This window comes from Rosa rugosa, chromosome 5 (assembly GCF_958449725.1).
Source record: "Rosa rugosa chromosome 5, drRosRugo1.1, whole genome shotgun sequence".
Lineage (NCBI taxonomy): Eukaryota > Viridiplantae > Streptophyta > Magnoliopsida > Rosales > Rosaceae > Rosa > Rosa rugosa.
This window is the reverse complement of record NC_084824.1, coordinates 21,134,956-21,161,197: the sequence shown is the minus strand read 5'-3', so window position 1 is coordinate 21,161,197 and position 26,242 is coordinate 21,134,956. Positions and strand designations below refer to the sequence as shown.

At 38.7% G+C, this 26,242-nt stretch overlaps 1 protein-coding gene across 1 annotated transcript; it reads right to left on the bottom strand.

Annotated features, from left to right (window-relative positions):
- Nucleotides 1-367: 367 nt before the first annotated feature.
- LOC133708271 (probable aquaporin NIP7-1) lies at nt 368-2,422 on the bottom strand. The gene is made up of 5 exons (XM_062133729.1): nt 2,231-2,422; nt 1,470-1,694; nt 1,194-1,388; nt 910-971; nt 368-613 (listed from the first exon to the last, which is right to left on the bottom strand). The coding sequence occupies exons 1-5, from the start codon at nt 2,420-2,422 to the stop codon at nt 409-411; spliced, it is 879 nt and encodes a 292-aa protein (XP_061989713.1). The 3' UTR covers nt 368-408.
- Between the last annotated feature and the right edge of the window lie 23,820 nt (nt 2,423-26,242).

Sequence of the window (26,242 nt, the reverse complement as noted above, 5' to 3'; positions counted from 1 at the left end):
AATTAGGAGCAAGGATGCCCGAGTCATGGGATTTCAATTGTTTCCCTTATTTACCTTGGGGCAACATAGATCCACATATGAAATTTATCAATGGACAACACTTCGTCTACTATTTACATAACAAATTGGACTTAAAAGGGGAAAAAAAATCCAAATAGGACTTGTTTGAATCTCGGTAGATACCAGATTTTTATTCACTCCAGCCTTTGTTACTATTTCAGAGAGTTGGTAAGAAACTACCATCATCACCAATTATTCTAGGATAGTAGTAGTTGTGGTTTGGACTTAATTTAGTTGCAGCTGATGTCTATTCTGACATAATATCACAGAAGTACATGACAACAACTTCAAGTTCAGTTACATCGTATTCTCGTGCACTAACTACTAGCTTGTTCCACAGGTTATGGATCACCCAAGTAGACAGGTATTAGGAGAGGAGGTGAGGCTGGGATTGCATGGTGGGATTCTGAGTCTTAAAACTTGAAAAAGGAGAGCCCCTGAAACAGCTCCAATGGTTGGGGCACAAATGTATATCCAAATGTCCTTGAAGTTCCATGAAACAATCGCTGGTCCGAGGGACCTTGCTGGGTTCAATGATCCTCCTGAAACAGGCCTGCAATACATCCCCAAATAAGATTTCGATTCTATAAGGTAAAGAAGTAAAACGGGATCAGGATGTTAATAATTGCGTGAATCAAACATAAGTGTCCTGTATCAGATAACTGACTTTAACTTTTGAGTATGTTAGAGGGGTGTCTCCCTTAGTTGCACTGAGGCCTTTTGAGATATCATTGACACACTTGAATGATCTCAAGAGTGAAGATGGTTTCGTTGGAACAATACCGGTACAATTTTGAGTTTTGAAAGACGTGGATGCAATTCATTATTTGTATGTATGTACCTACGTACCCTGTGATTAGCACAGCTAGTCCAATGGCAATGCCAACAACAAACCCAGATAAAGGACCAACCTGCAAAAGACCAAACTCGTACATGAACTATATTGGATGAGCAGAACATATATAAGAGCATCCAAAATGAAACCAAATTGAACATGAGTGGACAGGCCCAATATCCTATATAATATAAAGTTCAGAATTCCTAGCTATCATGGGAAGCTGGGTTTTCAGTAAAAAGAGGGGATCAAATGCAAGCGCAAATTAAAGGACTCCATATGGAGAGTTTTTCCGTACAGCTTGAGCATGATGTGTCATAGAAGCAGCAAGGAACAAAACAATGAAAGTCGCAATAAGCTCAACCCAGAAGGCAGAAACACATCCTTGTACTGGTTTGGTGATCATGAGATCTGGTTTTATGCCATACACAAGCTTTCCGACGAATGCTGCCAGAACAGAACCCAATGTTTGTGCCAATGTGTATAGAGGAACCTGTGGAAAATACAGGAAACAAGATCAGTTTTGATGATTAATTAAACACCCTTAATAATTAAAGTCAAGTGGTTTAAGTACCCTGGACCATGGGAAATGACCAAAGGTTGCAAAGGCTACTGTGACAGCAGGGTTAACATGAGCACCAGAGATGGAGCCTATGGAGAAAATCACAACTACAACTGTTAAACCCGCTGTGGATGCATACTCCATAAGACCTACATCTCCTCTCAGCAGCTCTGTGCTTGCTATGATCCCACATACACAGAACATCAAGATAAAAGTTCCAACCATCTCCGCCACAACCTGCTTATTTATTACAGTACAATAAGCCAAATTGTTTTCAGAAGCTACTTTCGATGAATTAAGGTTACCAGTAACATGATTGAATTGAACTTTTCTGAAAGACTGTGACAAGCTTCTGCTTTGGTTGATGCCCTTTCATTATCAAGTTATTTAGATGACTTTTGTACAACAAAGCTAGAGTATTGAAAAGTTTTTCCGAACGGACAAAAATTTTAGCTTCTTCTAGCTAGGCTTGGTAGTAGGGGTTATATGCTTGTTCTCTTCTTTCTTCTTAAATTCTTGATCATATCAGCATAACCAAAAAATCTAGCAGCAGATTTTTTGTTTCTCAATTGTCATGAATTTGTAGCTAAATCTGTGAATGTATCTACCCAAGTACTATTAGCTATTAGGCTGTTAAGAATATGCTTGCAACCATTGCCTTGTTTTGATCATGCGGTGCTAAATTACATCACCAAGAGATTATTAATGATCAGAATCAAGAGAATATAAAGACTTTAGAGAATGTTGAAAGGCTTGGTGTTTCTTTTTCTTACCGCACGCACGAGATTTAAATTCATTCCGCTTGGAAAACAGAAGAAGGCACAGTTGTTCAAGACATGATGATCTGCACTGTTTGACAATGCATTGGAACCCATTTCTGGATCATCTTCTTTAGAATGGCCGCTAGTTGATGCGGAGTTTGAAATTTGGGGTGATGGTTTGGCCTCTTCATATAATCCTTTCATGATCAAGCTAGCTTCTCATGCACTGTCTAAAAGGGAACACAAAGTTTAATTTTGCAGATGAAGTTGTTATCAAAACTGAGTCTTTAATGGGCTTGAAAAAGGGGAAGTGCAAAGAACATGTACAATAGAAAAGCTGTACGTATTTCTTGCATGCCCAGATGGATAGTCAATTGGTTAACACGACGAGGTTAGTTTGTTGTTCACACAGTCTTGGCTCTTTAAAAAGGGCTCAAAGGTTCAATGGTAAAAGACTAAAAGATATTTGGGTCTTCAACACAATTCTTGTGAGTGCTTAAAAGTGGAATAGTTTGTGCTTCTGACCTATTTCACTCTTAAACCTTAATCCGCAAAGTAGTGTTGGTTGCTCTATCAATTCCTTATGGTCATCAAATCTCGATACTTTTCCAAAAGGAAATCTGAATCTCAACCTCTTCACATGTTGGTGCATAGGTAAGTCTATAATAGGTAACAACATGGTCATTCTCAGGGTGCATGGACAAGTTCATACCATCATGGTCGACATAGCTAATAGATATGTAAAATTTATAAATCGAACAACGTTTAATTATATAGCCCGAGCAAGTTTCAATAAGTTTTAATTAAAGTAGCGACCTATCAAGTTAGTTTAAATAAATATTTCAATCATTCTTTGTTACGTAATTAGTTTGGTTTAGTGTATGTAAGAGCATCTCCAACTAGGGGTGGGCAGAAACCGAACCGGGAGCAGAAAACAGGCCGAACTGGCCCGGAAAATGGGTTCCGGTTACCGAACCAGAAGAAACAGTTAAGGAAAAAGCATCAAACCGGACCGAACCGGATAGAACCGGGCCTGAACCGGGTTCTTACTCTGAACCGACCGGAATAAACCGAACCGGCCGAATTTATATAAAATATTAATTTTTATTATTTTTAATACGTGTCAACTTCTGATTGGGTTTCATGTGAACTCGACCTTACCTGATCATAAAGAAAACCTTAACCTATTCCCGTTCTCTCTCTCGATCGATCGATCGACTCTCTCTCATCTCTCTCGGCCTCTCATCTCTCTCTCTCTCTCTCGATCGATCGATCGACTCTCTCTCATCTCTCTCGGCCTCTCATCTCTCTCTCTCTCTCTCTCTCTCTCATCTCTCTCGGCCTCTCATCTCTCTCTCTCTCTCTCTCTCTCTCATCTCTCTCGGCCTCTCATCAGCCATCTCTCTCGACCAACACTCTCTCTGTCTCTCACAGCCACCGATCAACAACCACTACGCCGGGCCGCCGACCAACGCCGAGCTCGATCCTCAGCCTGCCGACGCCGCCTGCCGATGCCTTCAATCTGCACAACGCCAAGCCCAACTCTTCAACCTTCGATCTGCAACGACGATCCCAACTCTCCAACAATAATGAGCGACGATGCCGACGGCCCGAAACTGAACCGGGCCGACTTGAAAGTTCGGGTCACCCGAATTTTTCGGCCCACTCCATTAACATTCAGTTTCCGGTCTTCATATTTAGCCCACCGAAGAATACGGGTCGGATGCGGTTTTGGCCCAAAACCGGTCCGACCCGACCCGAGCCCACCCCTATCTCCAACAGTATAATTTATTTTTTAGTTAAATTTAGCTAAACTTGTGAAATATAGCTATTGATTTAACAATGTTGCTCCATCAATGATAGCTATTTGTAAGTGATATATTATGTTTCATCGAATCGTAAACTGACATGTGGAAAAAGAGGAGAGAGAAATATAACTTTTGCTTTAGCTATGTAGGATTTTCTAGCTAAATATAGCTTGCCAATTTAGCTAAAGTTAAATATAGCTAAGCTATAGCTAGTCTGTTGGAGTTGAATTTTGCTTCAAAAATAGTTAAATATAGCTAAAAATTAAATTTAGCTACTCTGTTGGAGATGCTCTAAAAGTTGTAAATTGAATGGGGGTTGATTATATAGCCTGAGCAAGTTTAGTAAGTTTCTCTACTTTCTTAACCAAGTTTTAGCTAAAGTAGCGAGCTACCTAGCTAGTTTTAAATAGGACTAAATACTTGTTACTCCTCATACTTTGGCATGAAAAACAGTTTAGTCCCTGACCTTTAAAATTAAACAGGATAGTCCCTAATCTCTCATTTCTCACCCTTAAGGTCCATTTCGTCTGACGGATCCGTTTGTTGGCTGACGTGGCAAACGTTCTGACAGGACTCAGCTCCACGTAAACCAATTGGACGGTAAAATGTCGAAAATGCCCCAACTCGAATTCAACCCCGTTTTGCCTAACCCCGTAAACCATTTCCTCCCAAAAAACCCTAAAAATTCAAAATCAGTCCTAAAGCACTGCTGCATCTTAATCCTGATAATCAACTACCATAATCTCATACCTCGTATCTTGAATCAATCATCATCGAGTACGATAGTGAAAATATGAGTCGAATCGAAGGTTTTTCGGGCCAATAGATAGAGGTGGCGGTGGCTGGGATGGCGGACGATGATTTGTGGGTTCCTCGAGCTGCAGAAAGCAGCAAGGATGAAATCCCACAATATTGTGAGTTGTGATTATGTTTTGAACCATATAATTTCGATTCGAACTAGTTTACTTCCTATTTTCGAGTTTTTGATTGTTTCTAGTTCTACGGTTTGGTAAAATTTTTGGGCTTTTAAACTTTTCGGGGTTTCTAGCTTTTTCTCCGAGCTCTTGATAAAGGATTTGGTATTAGTTTTAGGGTTTTGAGTTATAGGGTTTGTTGATTATGGTTTCGAGTTAGAGGGTTTGCCCATTTTAAAATTGGGGTTTATTTTTTTATTGGTTTCTGGGTTTCGGGTTTAGGTTTTTGGGTTTGAAAATTGTTTTTGTAACCATGACTTTAGCTTCAGAAAGTGTAACCATGGTTATTGAAATGGGTTGGTTGGATTTAAGAAATGGGGTTTATATCTTTATTGGTTGCGGAGTATGTGGTTTAGAGATTTAAAGTATGAAAATTGAGTTTGTACGGAGGAGTTTAGATGCAGAATGAATAACTATGGTTTCAATATGGTTGGTTGGATTTTAATATTGTGAGTGTTGTCAATGTTGAAAGTTGATTGTTGTTTGGCTTTTAATAATGCATTCACAGTGGAATTGTTTGTTGTGGTCCTAAGTTGTTTGCTAGTGATCATTATATGGCTGTAAAGGGGTCTGTTTGGCAGTTTCCTCTTTATGGGCAATTATAATAAGTAGTTGGAATCCTAAGTTGGTTGGTTGCATGCTTTAGAAGTTTACTGTTTACTGGTTCTAACCATGGTCGACTAATAATTATCATTTACTTTTTGTGCAGCACACCCAGATTATTTCACCATGAAAGTGGTTCATGGAGGGTGCATAAGGAACAAAGAGTATGTGGGAGGGAAGACTGATTTCTACGATAACGTAGATAAGGACAGGATGTCCTTGGTAGAAGTGGATAACATGGTTATGCAGCTTAATCCAGGCTATGCAGAGCAACGAATTGACTACTGGTATAGGGTGGGTGATGACCAGAATGGGTTCACCAAACTGGAAACAGACCATGATGTGATGACAATGTGTAAAGTTGTGCCCCAATTCAGGATTATTACACTATACTTGGACCACATGGAGGTTAAAGCAGTTTTTGAGGAAGACGATGGCGACATGTACATGTATGAAGATTTACAAGATTTTTTGTTCAGTCAAGGTGGTAGCAGTAGCGTGGTGATAGAGGAACTCCCTGATGAGCCTAGGAAGCAGCCAACTTGTGTCATCAAGAAGTTGACTGATGAGCCTATACCAAGCAGAAGCAAGGGAATAATTATTAGAGAGATTGAGTATGTGTGTGCTACTCAAGGAAACTGTGCTGGTGGAGGAGATGCAAAAGAGAAGGGCAAAAGTAAACTGTTGGAAGAAGATTCAGGTTTTAAACAGTTGATGTTGGAGTGTCCTGGTTTTGGTGTAGGTTGTAGTTCAAGTGGGGTAGTTGGGAGTGGTGTAGGCACTAGTGGTTCAAGGCCTAGCAGTGGTGTGGTAGATGAAGACTGTGAGAAACATGAGGAGGGTGTGCAAGGATTAGACTATGAGAAAGAGATAGACTTGATGGACTATCTTCAAACTTTCAGGGTTCACAGATCTGAGTTGAGTGAGGATGGGGAGACAAGTGATGATGTTGATTATGATCCGGAGTTCGATGATGAAGAATATGAGCATTATGGTACTGATAAGGATGACTGGTTCGAGGAAGCCGATTTGGATGAAGCTACAAAGGCAAAAGGTTCAGGGGTAGGAACTAGCAATTTAGGGTCAGCTGCACCTGATAGGTGATGATGATGATGAGGATATGTTTAAGGATCATGAATCAGATGAAGAGAGGATGCAATATGCAATTAATTCACATGGGGAATTAGAAGATGTTGGTATAGAATTCAACGCCGACACAGATATGAAGCAACCAAATTTTTGTTTAAAGATGCAGTTTGCAAATGTTCAAATTTTGAGAGATGCATTGAGGGAGAAGGCAATCCAAGGAGGTGGGAGTATTTTTTCATCAAGAATGATAAAACGAGGTTGAGGGTTGTTTTCAAGGAAGACAACTGTCCATTTGAGTTGTTTGCTTCCAAGATGCAACATGAAGACACATTGATGATAAAGAAGTATAATCCCATGCATAAGTGCACAAGGAAGTTTAACAATGCCATGGTGAGGTAGAGATACTTAACAACCAAGTTCAAGGATCAAATTGCCCTAAATGAAGACATAAGACCAGGTATATATTCTGAAGTTATTTTTCCTCTTAAGTGTTGTTTATGTTTCACATTTTTAACTGATTCTTCTTGTTTGATTGTGTAGAGAATTTAGCTAAGACGATGTCGGCAAGCATTAGGGCAGGAGTTTCAAAGAGTATGACCTATAGAGCAAAGAGAGCTGCCTTGTTAGAGGTTGAAGGATCAATTAAGGAGCAATATGCAAGGCTGGCTGATTATGGAAGAGAACTTCAAAGGGCTGATCCAGCAACCACAGTTGACTTGAAATGTGAGTTCAACAACTCAGACAAGGCGCCTGTTTTCAAGAGGCTATACATTTGCTTGGGAGCTCTGAAGAATGGTTTTAAGGCTGGCTGTAGATCATTGATTGGATTGGATGGAGCTCATTTGAAGACTTGTACGTTTTGGTGGCCAACTCCTAACTGCTGTAGGTATTGATGCTAATAACACTTCATGGGTAGTGGCTTATGCAATGGTTGAGCTGGAGACAAAGGACTCTTGGATATGGTTTTTGGAGTTGTTGTGCAAGGATTTGAGCTATGAGAATAATGGTAGAGGCTGGATATTCATAAGTGATAAGTAAAAAGGTTTGAAACTTGCATTAGAAGAGGTTGTTCCATCTGCACAGATCAGGTTTTGTGCAAGGCATTTGTGGACTAACTTCACTAAGAAGTTTCCTGGAAAAGTCATGAAGGATCAGATGTGGAAGTGTGCAAAGGCAACAACTTTACCTTATTTTGAGAAGGAGATGGAGGAGCTGAAGTCCCTTGATGAGGATGCTTATAAATGGTTGAAAGGTAAATCATTTACAGTACTTTTTCACTAAATGGTTCTCTTTTTTTCACTACATGGTTCTCACTTTTAATGTATGAATTTTTTGTTTTGTTTTGCAGAGCCCGAGTGGCCCCCGAAACATTGGTCTAGGGCATATTTCCCTGCTGGTTATGATTGTGACATGCTCATAAACAATGGTTGTGAGAGTTTCAATGGATTGATCAGAGATGCAAGGTGTAAGCCACCTGTGACTATGTTGGAAGAGATAAGGTTGAAGCTAATGAGGAGGATTCATAAGAGAAGGGATAAAATGGAGGCATACCATGGAAATTTATGCCCCAAAATAAGGAACATCATTGAGAAGAATAAAGTGAAGGCAGCAGAGGACTGCATCCCAACATTCAATGGTGCCGGCCAAGCTGAGATTGAGAATATTGAAGGCACGAAGAATGTTGTTGACATTGGTTTGAGGACATGCAGTTGCCGAAGATGGGACCTAACTGGAATCCCATGCAAGCATGCCATTTGTGCAATTAATGGCATGAGGCAGGACCCAGATGACTTTGTTGCACCTTGCTATCTCAAGAAGACATTTATGAGAATTTACAGCAACCCTATACAGCCTGTTAATAGCATGGACATGTGGTCCAAGGGTGAAGGTCCAAGTATCCTACCTCCACAATATACAAGGCAGCCCGGTAGGCCGAAGACGAAAATGATTAAGGATGCTTCAGAGGTGGTCATCAATGGTGCTGGCAAAATTGGAAGGATACAAAGATCCCTTAAGTGTAGCAATTGTGGCCAAGAAGGTCACAATATGAAAACCTGCCAGAGGCATTTGCCAAGTAAGGGAAAGAAGACTGCTGCTGCTAGTGAGGAGGTTTAACACTAATAGAGGAGAAAGTTCCCAAAATATGGTAAGATTTAAGATTCTGCTTTGTAATGTGTTTTGACATTTATGCTGATCAAATTTATGTCATTTAATATGATTGTTTCTTGCTGTAGTCAAAGAAAGGGAAGAAAGCACCCATGACTGCAAATGACCTGAGGCAAAAAGCCAAGGAGAGGTTTGAGTATCAAAGGGTAATACTCCACTTTATTGTGTAATTGTTTTGTATATCTTTGCTGTAATGGGCTATCTTGACTCATATGCCTCTAAATAAATGTGTGTCCAGAAAAAGATGGCTAACTTGAGGGCAGCAAGGCTTGATGCAAACAAACCTGCAAGAGGAAGGCCTCCAAAGTCTAGTACTACAAGTACAGGACCAAGCCCTAGCCTGTACAAGCTACATCTACCAGCATCAGTTCAAGGCCTGTACAGCCTTCCAGGGCATCAAGAGACAAGGTTGCAATACCAACAAGGTCTTCACAAAGGATCAAGAACAATTCAGGTAAAGAAAGTGGAAATTAGTTGTTGAAATGGAAATTTAGATAGCCTGCCCAGCAAATGAATTAGACATCCTCCTGTTTGGGGCAACCTTGTGTTGTGTCACTTGGTTGCTATCTTTAATCTTTTGATAAGATGATTAGAGATATGTTAGTTTTCTGAACAATGATTGAGGATGTAATGCTCTAATTTTGTTTTTTTTTGGGTAAATTAGAGCGTTGTTTTAGGGCTGGATAATGCTACAAGCACTGTATTTTTGGGATCATTATGAATGAAGGAAAGTTTCTAGTTTTCTATGTATTTTTGGGATCATTTTTATGGCACCAATATCTTGCTTCATACTATCCATATTTATCTTTCCCTTGTAACCTTGGTTTGTTCTAGGGCTGGCACCATATATGTTCTCCTATATTTATCTAGATTTATCTATTTCAATTTTTTTTAAACCAACCATAAAATGACACGTGGCAGCCTCAAAATTCAACAACTTGGGGTGTTGAAGGCGGGAGTTTGGGATGGAGGAGGGAGAAATTAAGCCAGGGTTAATTTGGACATTTTGAACTGATGTGGCAGGCGTCCAGCTGAGTTGGCAGCGCAGGATTTGCCACGTTGGCAACTTAACAGACTTTTTTGACGGAGATTGGACGGAATGGACCTTAAGTGTGAGAAATGAGAGATTAGGGACTATCCTGTTTAATTTTAAAGGTCAAGGACTAAACTGTTTTTCATGCCAAAGTATGAGGAGTAACGAGTATTTAGTCATTTTAAATATATATTTGATATAAAGATAGACTGAATTCATACATAAGTAGACTAGCTTGACTTGATCTCAAATTACTCTACCTCTGTTTTGAACTAGTTTATTTGATGTATCAATATCAAGGTTCTAAAAAACGCTAGGCGCTAGTCGGGCGGTGACCCAGGGACTAGCGCCTAGGGGCCTAGGCGGGAGCCTAGGCGGGGACTAGGCGGTTTTATTTTTTTAATTTTAAATTATTTTTATGACATATAATAATATAAATAACAATATTTAAAGTCTAAAAATTAATTATAAATATAAAAATAGTCAAAATATAGAATAAATTAGGGTTTACGACCGCCTAGGCCCCGCCTAGTCCCCGCCTAGCCCGCCTAGTCCCCGCCTAGCCCGCCTAGTAGCCCAGCGCCTAAGGGAAACGCCTAGGCCAAAATCGGAGCGGTTCCTTGCCGCCTAGCGCCTAGGCGGCCGCCTAGGCCGTTTTTTAGAACATTGATCAATATAGTAGACGAACCCATTAAATTATAGAAAAGGAAATTGTCTAGTTAAGATAACAAAATAAAGAGCCACTCTCGATCTATAGATATAGAGAGTCAAAATGACACTTCACATGAAAGACAGTTTTAAGAGATTGTGATAGACAAGTAAATCTGATGGTGGAAATTAAATGCACAGTTTAAGTTATTATAACTTCTTGATAGAAAATGTATAAGTTTACAAAATAAAATAGTATTTATTTAGAAACTTATTATTAGTATTGTGTGGTTATGATTTTTCAATTGTTTTTGTTAGTCATCGATTGGTGATCTTGACCAGATATCTTATCTCAGCTATTTGTCGAGAATCAATGAAGTATAGACGCCTCTATATCTTTGGCTATTCTCGTGTAAAAAATCAACAAAGTTTAGGTTTCATTCTATTCTTCATTTTATTCCTTAATTCAAGACTATTATCAATCTAAAGAATCAACAGGAACTAGGGTTAACTACTTTGTTTCTATCCAATGTTTGATCCACTGCGTGTTGCATCTAGGCCTGGGATCGGTTTGGCTCGGCTCGGGAATGGGCCTATACCGAGACCGATAACGAGTTTATAGTCTGCCCGGTTCGGTTAGGTATGCCGGATTTTCATCAGGGATACCGTTCAGTCCCGAAATCGATCAATTCGGTACAGTTTCTGTACCAATCGGTTTCAATAGTTCTGTAAACCAAAGTTTCCAGAAACCTGAAAAAATGCAGCAGTAGTCAAATTTGCCTGCCTTGCTAATTAGTTCTCCGTGAACTTCATGCACATTTAAGTCCAAAATGCAAATGAAAACAGAACTTGGAACTACAAATAACTAAAACAAGTGAATAACAAACCCAAACAAATCTCACATAATAAAATCAGAAGTGCATATAGCTTAGACAGTTCAATAGCTTACATAAATTGAAATTCAGTAGTAAATTACTTCATGCACATTTTAGTCCAAAATGCAAATGAAAACAGAACTTGGAACTACAAATAACTAAAACAAGTGAATAACAAACCCAAACAAATCTCACATAAAAAACATCAGAAGTGCATATAGCTTAGACAGTTCAGTAGCTTACACAAATTGAAATTCAGTAGTAAATTGAAATCAGTTTAGTAGCTTACACAAATTGAAATTCATTACCCAAATGCCTAAACGGCTAAATAAGTTCATGAAAATATGAAATGATCAAGTTGAAAACAGAAAACTAAAAGCCTAAGTAGTCCATGCTTGCTGCGGAAACAAGAAAGTCAGAAACAGAAACAAGAAAATATGAAATGATCACCATCAAATCATCAAATGTTTTCTGAATCATCAGACAACATTTCTTCAGAGTCATCTTCACTGACTTCAACAACTTCATCATTAGTTTCGGTACCATTCTTTCCCTTAGCTTTTGGAGGAGGACAAGAGCTTGAAGAGGCTGAGGTTACATGATCTACATACCAAAGTACAAAACACAAGAAACTGATATCAGAATGTAAACCATAATTGCAAAAATTGAAACATAAAAACACAAACACAGAAAGTTAGAATTCTTTACCTTTCTCACACTTTTCATAGAACTCATAATCTTTGATGCATGGTGCATCTTCTATGTAGCTAATATCATTCCCCCTCAACCAACTTTGTAGACAAATCACTGCTTCGATAGATTTAGGAGTCAATAAACTCCTAAAGTTGTCGATTACTCTACCTCTAGTGCTAAAAGCAGACTCTGATGCAACTTTCGAAACTTGGACAGCCAATACATCTTTGACTGTTGCTGCAAGTATAGGGTACTTGGGTCCATTGATCTTCCATCATAACAGAATTGGAAACTCAAACCCTTCCTTCTCATTTGTGAATTCAAGAGGGTCCAGCAGGTATTTGTCTACTTCATGTGAAACCACAGCTTCATCAAGCTTAGAAACTACTGTTCTCCAATCATTGAAGATGAGCCTTCAATCTCTCTTTGACCTCTCTTCTTTGCAGGGGCCTCCTTTGGTGCATACTCTTCATACAAGGACATCAACACATCACGTAACTCCCTTATTTTATTCTACACATCTTCCTATTCAAACTATTCTTTTGTCAACAGATGAGTTACATATCTTAGCTTGAATCTAGGATCAAGGATCATCCCCATAAACACCAATGGATTCAAATCCCTAAAGCCACCATAATACTTGATGAATTTGGACCTCATATTTGCTGTCATATAAGTTAAAACCTTCTCGGTGTCTGAACTTGTTGCCATTTCAGGTTCTATGAAGAGCTTGCTAATCTTGGTTTCGATTGACAACACATCATGAAAAGTGGTATGGATTGTGGGATGATTACTAGCACTAACTCTTAGAGTAACTTCATAGAACACCCTAAGAAACTGCGCAAATACTTCCGCCTTATCCCATTCTTCATCAGATGGAGGCCCTACTCTAGGCCTTCTGCTTTTGCTTGGAACCAAATTTCCTTACTCATCATACTCTTCCTCAGGCTCTTTGAAATAGGCTGAAAAGCCGCTGTCCGGTTGCAACTCCATCCTTGCAAAGGCTACTTTGAACTTCAAGGCAGCTTCCAACATTAAAAATGTTGAATACCACCTCGTGGGAACATCTATAACAACCAAGCCTCTGCAAGGGATCTGATCCTGTTCTACACAAGCCTTAAAGCTATCCAACCTTGCTGGTGAAGACCTAACAAACTTCACCGCATTTCTAATGGCTAGCACTGCTTTATTCAATCTCTTCAGCCCACTTCCAACAATCAAATTACAAATATGGGCAGTACACCTAACATGCATGTACTGACCCTCTAAGATTGATTCTGGTTTTTCTCTTTTGTTAAGTTTGGACCTAACAAACTCAATAGCACAGTTATTAGCTGCTGCATTATCTACTGTGTGATGGTTAAAACCTTGTTAATCCCCCATTGAAGCAAACAAGACTCAATCAAAGGACCTGTGGAATTCCTACTATGGTTAGAAATAGTGCAGCAATTGATTATCCTCTTATGCATTTCCCACTCATCATCGATAAAGTGTGTTGTTAGCACCATATAGTTGAAATTTTGAACACTTGTCCAAGTGTCAGTAGTTAGGCAGACCCTATAGTGTGCTAAATTAGTTTTCAACTTCTTCTTTGTCTTATCATACAATGTAAGAAACTGTTTCACCAAAGTTTTCCTACAAGGAACCTTAAACATCGGCACTACGACATGATAAAAATGCCTAAACCCTTGCTTTTCAACGAAGCCAAAAGGAAGCTCATCAACTAGAACCATTTCAACACAAGCTTTCATAACTTCATCAAGATTAAATGCACACAGTTTTCATTGAATTACCCTTACTTTTATCACTAGCAAGCACTTTCTGATTTTTATCTATCGCTTTTCTTCCTGGATAATACTTGCATGATTTGTTTATGTGCCTAATCATCACTTGAATCCCATTTTTGTAAGAATCACAAGCATAGGCTCCTATAGGACCCTTAGGAAAATATTTACACTTAGCCCTCCTAAATTCTTCTACAATATCTTCTTGACCCTTCACTTTAGTGACTTTTACATCTTTGTATTCCACAAAGTGCTCCCACACCCAACTACGTTTTCTATCAGCTCGAGGATTGCTACTAACCTTGTCAGACGAAGATGGAGCTCATGCTCCTGCTCCTGCTTGAGAGACATGTTCTTCAGCTTTCTCAGGGATTGAGGGAGAGGTGCCAGTTGAAGAAACAACTAGACTAGAATCTGCTTCTTTCTGTACTTGAGATCTCTTCTTACTATTTTTAAACTGAAACAAGTAAATTAAGCAACAATCAGATATAAACACAAGTAAACTAAGCAACAATCAGATATGATATAAACTTAAACAAGTAAATTAAGCAACAAAAATGTTACAAGTAAATTAATCAACAATCAGCTATGATATAACATTGCATCTAAACATACAACTCTGTAAAAGCTACTACTGTTATAACATAAACTTTCCATCATAGATTCATAGCAGACAACTCCATAAGAAATTATGAAGTAAAAGACTAAAAGCTACTGCTATTTCAAAGTATTGCATCTATTGCTCAACAATGGCGACTTGGTCATATCTATAAAGTGTAAATCTTCTTCTTAGTAAAAGCTACTACTAATCGAGCCATGAATGAAAACAAAAAAATTTGACAGAGTGAGAGACTTACTCACAGTTTTCCCATTGATTCGGAGTGAGAGGCTTGAAGAATCTGAGAGACTGAGAGAGTGACAAGCTACTGCAATACTGCTAATCGAGTTGGAGTCAAATCGAGGCTCTTAACTTCTTCATGCTCGAAGTCTGATTTGGTCTCTGTGAGAGGACTGAGAGCCTTTGTTTTAGGGATGGAGGCTGAGTTATTTTAGGGTTGGGGTCTGAGTTGAAAACGCGAAGGAGTATGGAGTTTAGAGCTGAATCTTACGACAAGTCATGCTTCCTATTTTAGTAGTTAGAAAATTCGGGTCGGGACGGACAATATGGTATGTATTTGACTCATACCAGTGCCGACCCGTTTACATAGATTTCGGTACGGTTCGGATCGGGATGCCAGCGAAATGACTTTTCATACTGACCAGATCGGTTTCGGCTCGGATCGGACGGGATCGATATCGATTTCTCGGTGTGGAATTCCCAAGCCTAGTTGCGTCAGTTAGTATTAAAACTCCGACTGCCACAAAGAATACTAAAGATGGGAGGGACCCAGAGAGAAAAAAAAAACAAAAAACAAAGAACTCAAGAAAAAATTTAGAGAAATGCAACACCAAATTTTCAAGCGTGAGTGTGAAAAATTAAGCAGAGACTTCAACTTAATTAGGCCTCATCAACGGGTTGGGCATAGCGGGTTTGGAGCGGGCCGGGCTGGGCCTTACTATATTTTTAAATAATAGGGCTAAATACTGGTTACTACCCTGTGGTTTAGGTCCAAAATCAATTCAGTCCCTAGACTTCTAATTTCATCAAAAACACCCTTGTACTTTCAATTTTTGATCTAATAGGTCCAATTCGTTAATATTCTGCTATGGGTTCAACTTATAGTTGAATTATTTGATGAAAAACTTTTTATTTGATAGATTTCTAAGAGTGAGACCCACTCCTAAATTGACTATGCATGCCGCCTCAACACCACATCATAAAACATAGACCATATATGAGCCACATCAACAAGTTAAATGACTCAATTATCAGAAGACTAACAGATTGGACCTATTAGATCAAAATTGAAACTGCAGGGGTGTTTTTGATAAAATTAGAAGTCTAGGGACTGAATTGATTTTGGACCTAAACCATAAGGTAGTAACAAGTATTTAGCCCTAAATAATATTAATAGGGAGGGCCGAACTGGGTTTCATTGTAAATCGCAAGATCCAAGTCCGTCCATATAAAGCGGGCCTTGCAGGTTTTTCCTGGCCGGGTAGCCCTCATTTTTTCCGGGCCGGGCTTTATCTACAAAGAAATCTTTCTTTTTGTAAATGCCTCCCATACCATCCTCAAGGGAGGAACAACACCTCCTCAAAGCTAAAGTCTGGAGGTGAAGCAGAGAGACAGGGCCGACCCTAAGGGCTGCCGCCTGAGGCAGCAGTCTCAGGCCACCGGTCTCGGGGGGCCTCGGAAGATTTCGTTCTATATGTATCATATGTAATACATATATATTATTTGGTTTAACTGGGATGAAAGATAGCCTTGGTTTAACAGAAATGCGGCTACAATGCTCATTCCCAACCAATTTTCGAACCTTGCTTCCCTCCCCACCCTCATTTTTTCAGTTTTTTACAATTTTCCCTTGGCCCTGTGGCGAAAACCCACCTTTTTCTTTTTCTTTTCCATATAATTTTATGTTTAACTATTTTTTTTTTTTTTTTGTATTTCAGAAATTTATCTATGAATAAAAATTCATATACTTTTGTTTTGTTATTAGTTCTAGTTCTACTTTTATTTTTATTCAAAATACATAAATGAAGGATGCCGACATCATGTGTGCCTCTTCAAACTAGGGTTTAGAGTTGTAATAGGAAAAGGTTCTAGGTATTCAATTGTATTCGGATTCTTACCTTTTGTGTACCTTGTAACTCCCTATATAAAGGGCTCCTATTATCAATAATAAACACACAATTACAATTCTCTACAACACGTTATCAGCACGAGCTTTAACCCTAGCCTAAGAAAAAAATAGAAAAAACCCTAAAACTGTCGTAGCCTTCAACCCAAGCCAAAAACCCTAGCTGCAAGACCTGCAGCCTCCTGCCGCAAGCCCTGCAGCCCCTGCTGCCCCGCAGCGCACCGCAGCCGCACACCCCAGCCTTCCTGCGGCACAGCTGCCCGCTGCAACCTGCGCACCAGCCCCCGCAAGTCCCTGCACTAGCCCGCGCTGCTCTCTGCCGCAAACCCTTCTTGCAGCCCTAGCCGCAAAACCTACCTGCAGCCCAAGTACCGCAGCCCCCTGCAAACTGCCGCCGCAAGCACCGCAGCCCGCCAACCTACAGCAGCCCGCGCTGCAGCCTACACATCCGTGCGCACCCCTGCAGCCCACACTGCCACTGCTCCCCGCGCTGCAGCCTACAGCCCATGCAAGCCCTAGCCTCCCTTCCTGCGCGCTGCTACTTGCATCCCTGCTGCTGCTGCTGCATGCGTCCCTGCTTGCTGCTGCTGCTGCCCCAAAACACGCCTGCTCCAACACGCGCGTGTTCTCAAGCCCCAAATCATCACGTAAGTTTTGTAATTAAAGTTGCTGCTTTCTTGTATTTAAATTCCTTTATTTGCTGCAGAATTATGAAATATATGAATATGGTTTGTAGTATTTAATAAGCGGAATTGTCGTGATTCACGCTTAACGAACTAAGAGCGTTCGTAATCAATGAACTAAGAGTGTTCATAATAAACGAACTAAGAGTGTTTATAATAAACGAACTAACACTACTACAGAAAATGAATCACACGACACCTCTCATACGACGTAACACTGTTTTCCGTGGTGTGAATAATTTTTCATTATTGAGACGACGGTTGTAAAATTTCTGTCTTCTAATATGAATTCAACCAACGGGTGTTTTTCATGCTGGAATTATGTATTGCTTCAGAAGACGTTTATAAATGGAAGCGTGGTGTGAGGTTAAATTGTTATAGAGGCGGCAAGTTTCGCACCAATTGACACCATTTAAATTTCCTCAGCATGTAGTGTTTATATGACAGTTTCTTTAAAACTGTGGTGTGACTCGGTAGATTTGCAAGTCAAAACATGTTGACCGACATTCCCTCCAACATTTCCCACCACTCTCTCTCTCTCTCCCCCCCCCCCCCCCCCAAAATTTATTTCCCTCTCACCAGTCACCAGGCAGCATGAGGAAGCAAAATTGAAAATTTTCAACTCCAACATTTCCCACCACTCTCTCTCCCCCCCCCCCCCCCCCAAATTTATTTCCGTCTCACCTGTAACCAGGCAGCATGAGGAAGCAAAATTGAAAATTTTCAAGTGGGCATTCAGACAACAGATATGAAAAACCATTGTCTGAGCCTTTGAGGGCTTGTCCATGAATTAAACGAGGGCTTCTTAATGCTATTCAAAACCACGCCACCTAGCCTATACTTCATTTTGGGAACGAAAGAATTGACAAAACCCAACCTTATCTCCTTGAGAAACCCCTTCTTCGACAGACCTCGAGTCCTCGACCCTCTCCCTCTCTCTTCTTCGACACAACACTCTCCCTCCCTCTTCTTGACAAGCCCCAACCTTATCTCCTCCACAGACCCCGACCTATCTTTTCTCTGACAAGCCCCAACAAAAGCTCTCCCTCTTCGACAAACCCCGACCAAAACCATCTCTGCCTCTAGCTAGGTTATTCGATTTGGGAAATAGGGAAGGGAAGAAAACTTAATGGGTAGCCTCTAGGAAGTCTCAGAGCACCAAAGAGAGAGAAAGAGAGCGATTTTTCGTTTCTAGGGTTTACTCTGCGCGATCAATGCGAGTTCCAAAGATGCAGAAGCTAGGGTTTCCGAGCATGAGGAGCTTGGATCAGTTCAAGTCCCTTTCCAAATCGGTCTCAGGAGGACCTCCAAAAGACCTTCGCCTACTCTTCACGTCCGCTGGAGTCGACCTTGTTGGGATGCTTGGCGAATTTGAAGCTCACCACAGGTTCTGATTGATTAGAATTTCTCAGTTTTCTAGTTGATTTCATTGGTGATTTTGAATTTCTATGATGATTTCTTGTTCGTTCTCTTCGTTTGCAGAGAAATTGGTGAAGAAGCAAGCTTCTGTGAAAACAGATCTGGAAATGGCAGTACTCTCTCTCTCTCTCTCTCTCTCTCTCTCTCTCTCTCTCTCTCTATATATATATATATATATATATATATATATATATATATATATATATATATATATATATCTTCTGTACGATAAGCCTGTGATTGTGCGAGTGTGAATTGTTAGGGTTTGGTTCAATTTCATGTCAATGTAGATGTTTGTTGTCTCTTACTTGAAGTTCAAAGGCATATGAACGAGTAATTTACTGATAAATGCAGAACACTAAGCTGAAAAAATTGGTTTAATTAGTTAGATTCGTAGTTAAGTTTATGGATTAACTCTGATATTCTTACTGTTGATTCGACCTGAATTATCCCGTAGGCTTTGATTTGGTTTACTTAACTAATACTTAACTAAGGATAATGGCTATTGGGATGTGAATTTCTGTCTAAAAGGTAGAAGGTTTGTAGGTTTCTTAAAAAATGGTGGGGAAGATCATATTTTCTTTGCTACGTATCAGAATTAAAACTAAGGGGGGTGTATTGTAGTTGGATTTTAGTGGATTTTTTTTAAGTGATAGATTTTAATAGATTTTATGAGTTTTATTGATTTGTAAAGACTTTTTGATAGATTTGTAAATTTTTTAAGATTTATTAGGATTTTATATAAATAGATTCATATAAAGTTTTTCTGATTTGTAGAAACTTTTTGCTAGAATTTATGGATTTTGATGGAGTGTTTTTGTTGGCCCAAGACCAGAAGAGTGTTGGAAAAAAAAAAAAAAGAAGAAGAAGAAAGAAACAGACAAGGAAACGAGACAAGAGGTGGAAAGTGAGAGCAGAGAGTGTACCCAGTAAAGCTGGCACGCAACTCGGTCCTTATCAACTGGGTTTTGATTCTTGAGGAGCAGGTGAATTGGTAACAAGGGTCTTTTCCAGTGGGGCTGTGGCTACTGCTTTTTTTTTTTTTTTTAAATAAACTGTGGCTACTGCTAGGCGGCTACAGAGTAGAGTTAGCATGTCTTCTAGTACATGCCTGCAAATCTAGCATTGTGGAGGCAAACTATTCTTGGAAATTTGCTTTTGTTGTTACGTCAATATATATGATAGGCGGCAAGCATATTGATTTAGCTAACATGATTATTACGTCAATATATATGATAGGAAGAAACTATTATGTTGCATGTTAAAGTACCAGTATTGACTATTATGCCTGCATTATGTTGAAAAATACCAAAACTTAAAAAAAACAAAATTATACCAGTAGCATAGTAAAACAGTCGTATAAACTAGAAAAAATTTAAAAAATAAAAATTGCAAATCTTGCATCTTCAAACATTCATGGTTGTTCTGCTGCATTGTGATTGCCTTCAACAACGGGTTGAGAATTGGGTTCAGGATTAGGTGCAGGTGTTGCATCTCTCCACATATGATTAGCTATCTCCATTCTCCAATCATTAGCTTCCTCTCTTTGTTGGTCTTGGGTTTGAAATTCATCTTCCGGATCTTCTTCATGTTCAGAATCTTCTTCATCCTCGGGTTCAACAGGAAATAAAATTTTGAAACACATCAGGAAACATTCTGTACACATGTCTAAAGACTCTAGGGTCTTCATCTAAAATTTTGTTTATATATATGTATCCATCTGTAGTAACTGGTCTTCGAGTTAGAGGACGTTCAATACATCTATGATTTTGTATGTCCATCAACTCATGTACCACATGGATAATTGCTTGTATTGCCATCAAGATACCCTTTATAGCTTCAAAAAATTCTTCATCATCCATATCATCTTCATTCATGACATCCATATCATCTTCATTTATATCTGCCATTATGCGAATACCTAGAAATATCTAAAAATAAACTGCAGCATATTAACTAATAGAACTCATAATAACATATCATATTAACAAAGCATATCATATTAAAATATCAGAACTCATATGAAGAAGAAGCTGCAATATCTTGTCATTGATAGTTTGCTCTGTCGACTTATTACCTAGTCATTGACAGTTTGCTTCCTACAAAATATCCGAGTATTTTGGAGTGCAAAGCAGGTGGTATATTTGTGACTACCAACAGTAGTCCTTGCTGAATAGGATTACACAGAAAACATAAGTGAGTGGGCAAGCAAGTTTGGGGGTAACTCTGTCCGCATCATTAAGATCAGCCATATCAGATAAATTTCAATCAAGCATAAGGCAAAACAAACACAACCATATAGCAGCACACAATGATCAATGCTCAATGAACAAAGACGAAATACCATTACACTGATTCAAAGAAATTCCAAAAGGAAATATCAACACTTACACTTACGTTTCGACATGGTATCAAAAGTAGATGCTGAGTACCCAAGGTACGTTTTGGGTGTTATATATGCTCTATATATATATTGTCGTTGTTAGGAGAAGTTTCACAGTAACAGCCAACAAGAACGTAAAACATGTTTTCATAGCAACAAAAATTGATTATTATCACAACAAAATTTCAAACCATTCATAGATAATTTCCCAAGGCCAGTAGTAAGAGTTGATCCTTTTTCACAGCAACAAGAACTGGTTATTTTCACACCAACAAGAATACTACTCAAGTCAAATTAGGGTTTATGGTAGAATTCATACATGATCAAAATATGGATACATACAATAGCAATATGTATGTTCAAGAGCAAAGAAAAGGATTGAAACGAGAAAGAGGAGATCCAAATTTCAAGAAAAAACGAGAGAGAAGAGAAACCCTAGAAAAGAGGTTTCACGTACCTAGACGTCGAGCTGCTTTGAAAAGAGAATATTGCAGAAATCTTTGGTGGAGACGTTGGATTTTCTTGGAGCTTTGGTATTTATACTTGAGGCTCTACAATCCACAAGAGTCCACTATTTTATAAATTCTATAGAATTCGTAGGATTTTTGAATACCTTCAAATTTTTATGGAATTAAAATCTCCCTTTACAAATCCAAATTGAATACCCTAATACTTATAGAAACTCTTTAAAAGTCTTATTAAATCATAATTGAATACCCACAGATTTTTCAAGTCCAAAAAAATCTTTAAAACACCTTAGAAATCTAAATACAATACACCCCCCTAAAAGTCTAGAACATGTGATATGTTCTTCGCTATGAAGCATTTGCTTTCTTTGTTTTCAGTTGTAGAAATTTAGTTCATATGTGATCTTTCTAAGGGCAATATGAGCTTTCAAATGATGTTGTACAGATATAATAGATGAAGTGATCGTGCTGTAGTCTACACTTTTCACTATAAGCAGAGTTTTCTTAATGCTACATTTTGTTTTGGTGATGGATGTATGATTGCTGCCTATTTCATTTAAAAGACAAATTTTTTTTTTATTCTTTGGATGCATTTTATGATAGTAAGTCTTCTACATACAAATTAGAATGGATGAAATAGCAGTGATATAGTCTGCACTATATCAACTAATTTTAGGTGAGATCTCTATGGAAATTGGGTGGGAATACTATTTAGATTCCTTATTAACACTGCAAAATAACTTTCATATGTACAGGTATGTGGTGGCTGATTTGGAAACAGATATCATTGTTACTGATAGAGATACGGTATGGTGAATCTTCTTTCCTGTCTTTGTTTCCTTATGGGTTTTACTTTTCTCGCTTGCTTCCTTTTCACCTTCTCACTCTGTTCTTACACAAATATTCAGTAATACGGCTACTTCATAATTTTCAGATTTCTTGTATTTCTTAATGTCCGTCCCCAATTTTGTGTGTCATGCTTATGGAACTTTTACTTGTAACTTCTTTTTTTTCATTTTTTTCCCCTGAAATTCTGCTGTCCTCTCTAAAGCATGGATGTATACTAAATGTCTGTCATAGGTTGTGAATGGATGGTATCTTACTGCTGTGAATGTCCTTGTCAAAGTGAAAAAAGAAAGAGAAGCCTTTTCCTGAGGTTTAAAAGCTGGAGAGAATAAAGTCTGGCTCTTTAAATCTAAAGTTTCATCAAAGCCAAATTCCATACTGGGTATTCTTCTTCATTTGACATATAGAGATGCTTTCATGTTGGTGATCAAGGTGAGGGACCTTTTGAATTCAGGCATTTTCTTTATCTGTGGAACTCTTAATTGAAAGACTTTATTTTTGATATATGGTTTGCTTTGGATCTCTAAGGTTTTAGAAAATGAGAGCAAGAATGTAATGATTCTTCTCTGGCTGGTGTATAAATTAATCTAGGTACCAATATATTTTTACATGTTCAAGGGCTAATTGGAATTAGTTTAAACCCCATTTGTTAATTTCAGAACATCAAAGTCAGAAGAGAGTATTTTTGGTGTACAAAGTGGTGATCATTCTGCCAAACCACAAGCTTTTGAGTGCAGACAAAGTCATGTGAATCTTTCTTCCATGTGGAAACTGTTTTAGTTATTCCTTGAGCAGTTGCATAGTGTTCTTCAAGAAAATGAAGAATCCATTAGGTACCGATGGTTCCTTTACCTTTTCTTTCCATTAGCAGTTCAAAATTGAAATTGTATCCTACTTTTCAGTTGTATGCCTAACTAACAGTGGACATGATTTTATTATTTTTCAGAGTCATGATGAGCTCATACTTAGGAGCCGTGATCAGTCAGTATCCGACTATGGTGAGTGACTTTAATTCTCACAAAGTTCTTCCCTCTGTTATGTGAGACATTAGTTTTGTTTAGTTGTGATGTTTTCTAGACTTGTTACCTCTGGTGAAATAAGGAAGCGCTCAGAGTTTCTCGAACCCTTTATGTTGGGATTAACCAATGCAACCATACAGCTTGTAGGTTCAATAAAACCTACTCAGGAACCCTTTATTGCATGATTTAGTAGAACGTATAAAAAGGGAGATGATACCTATATTGGTTTGATTTCATAATTGTTCTTCCTTAGATTAGGCTAAAGTTTGATTAGTAAAGATGATTGTATGTTATGCCCTTGGTTTTGGTGCAGCAAGATTGCTGATCAGTATACTATCATTTCAGGTCACCTGTTAAAACTTTATAACCTTTGTTTATGCAATATCATTGTTAAAATTTGGATATTATTTGGATCCACTTAATGTGATTGATTTGTTTGGAAAATGAGTCATTTATTGTGTATATCGTTCTTATATCTTAAGCTCATTTAACACCAGGCCATTTTATCATTCTGGAAAATTCTGTTACATAAATTCTCCAAGTCCTTATACGTTTGAAATAAATTTTGGATTCGGTCATATGAAGTTTGCTAACAATGGTCACAAATTTATTTGCAGGAAAGTGTACACAAATATAAAGGAAGAGGACATGGCAGATTGAAGTAATGCTCGGGTATTCCTTTCTGAACTATGAATTTAGTTTCTCATTTGTTCTTGGTATCAAGTTTTCTTGATGTGGTAGACCTTGACAACAGTATTATCTTTCATTGTTTTGTTTTTGTTCAAGCAAATAGCATTAACTTATATAATGTAGACTGTGTTACATATGAAATCTTTCCTTTTTTTTGTTTTTGGTTTTACATTTCCCACCATGGCACGTAACGTTATCTTTGTTCCCTTTGTATGTGGTAGGAAGAGATGGATAGTGAGCTCGAGATTGCTGTCTATTTTGTACCTTTATGCAGTCTGCAAATCTAGAGGAGTTCGAAGAAGAATTTAAGGGTATTAACCAAGAAGAGCAGATCTGCAGACTTCACAAAATGCTCGCTCCTTACCTTCTTTCAAGTATAAATGCAAAACTCTATTGGGCATATGTAAATGTGCACTGTTTCAGAGTATGTAAATGACTAAATGTTCAACGTTTCTTAAGACTGAATGTGAAATTTAGCAAGCAAACAAACCCGCAGCATTGCGCGGGCTATCTCGCTAGTAATAGCTATTTATTATGAGAAAATTACTGTTTATTTGGTCAATTTTTGGTTTCAGCTTAATTTGAATCTTACCATTACCAAATCAAACAACAGTAGGAAAAATGGAAAATATGTCGTCTGATGAGGATTATAGGGTGGAATCAAACAAAATTTCTACAATTCACACGACGGTTCTTACTGATATCATTGTTGGATACACACATAGACAACAAGTATTGGCAAAAACCATCGTCTCAAATGTCACAGTACAACGGTTAGAGTTATATCTGTCGTGTGAAAGCACATATGCACTGAATTTTTAAGTCGTCACACCACATCTATGCTGGAAGAACTGTCGTGTGAATACAATTTGCACAACGTCTTAAAAATAAAACCGTGGTATGAATAAAAGTCACACCACGGAAAATTTCTGTCGACAGCATGTCGACAGATCTGCCGATCCATCAGACGACGGAGTTAGCTGCAAACCGTCGACCCAATGATCGGTATACGACGGTTGAAAACTGTCGTCTGACGACGTTTCATCAGACGACGCCTCGATAGACCACGGAAATGCAAAATGTGAGACGACAGTTTTAAACCGTCGTGTGAAGCCTTTTGTGTAGTAGTGTAAGAGCGTTCGTAATCAATGAACTAAGAGTGTTCATAATATTCGGACTAAGAACGTCCGCAAGCATCAAATTGTGACCATATTAAACATCATTGTTTGGTCTAATCCAATTATTCTTGGAAATTGATTTCTTGGTAGCATAGCTCGGAAATCTTATTATTTTTAGTTTTCGTGGAAGTTTAGCTCCGAAACTAATTCGTTCTTGTTTCACCCTTTTTCAGGATGTCAAACTCGAACATACTCGATTTTGTTCCATTGGATTATGCAGGCAAAAGATACCTATTGTGGGCTTAGGACGTTGAGCTCCATCTTATTTCCCTTAATCTATTGCACACAATCCAAGAGCTTTGTTCTGAAGGAACTTCTCCAGACCCTCAAACTGAGATTGACAATTCCAGGGCACTTGCCCTAATGATGCGTCATATGGATAGAGACCTCCAGTTTGAGTTCATGAATGAGGATAGCGCCATAAAGCTTTGGCAAGCGCTTCGTGAACGTTATGGCAATGTTCGTGACTCCATCCTTCCGAATTTAGAAGCAGAATGGAATGATCTTCGCTTCTCTGACTTTGATACAGTCATACAATTTTATTCAGAAGCTCTCCGCATCACAGGAATGATGCGCTTCTATGGCAAGACGATCACAGAAGAACATTTGATTGAGAAAACCCTCAATACCTTCCCTGTCTATGCTATGAGGTCCTGGGTGATTTATTTCGGACTCATATAAATGCAAGACGGATCACAAGCTTTCAAAAGCTTATTGAAGCTATGGAAATTTCTGAAAGGCAAGACAACGAGCTTGTGAGAAGAGAAATTGATAGGCTTCGAGATAGGTATCCAGAGCATCGTCCCATGGCTAGAGAAAGTCGCCATAGACGTAATGATCCATATGATCAAAATGCTCATGAAGGTAGTCGCCAAAGGCGACAATCATGTCACCGTAGGAGCCGTGATTTTGAGGGACTAAG

Bases quoted from the DNA above. Each gene is read 5' to 3' on its own strand.
- LOC133708271 (XM_062133729.1), bottom strand. From the start codon at position 2,422: ATGAAAGGATTATATGAAGAGGCCAAACCATCACCCCAAATTTCAAAC. The intron at 1,389-1,469 runs GTACTTAAACCA...TATTTTCCACAG, and splicing joins GTCATTTCCCATGGTCCAGG to GTTCCTCTATACACATTGGC. The intron at 614-909 runs GTACGTAGGTAC...GATGTATTGCAG, and splicing joins CTAGCTGTGCTAATCACAGG to GCCTGTTTCAGGAGGATCAT.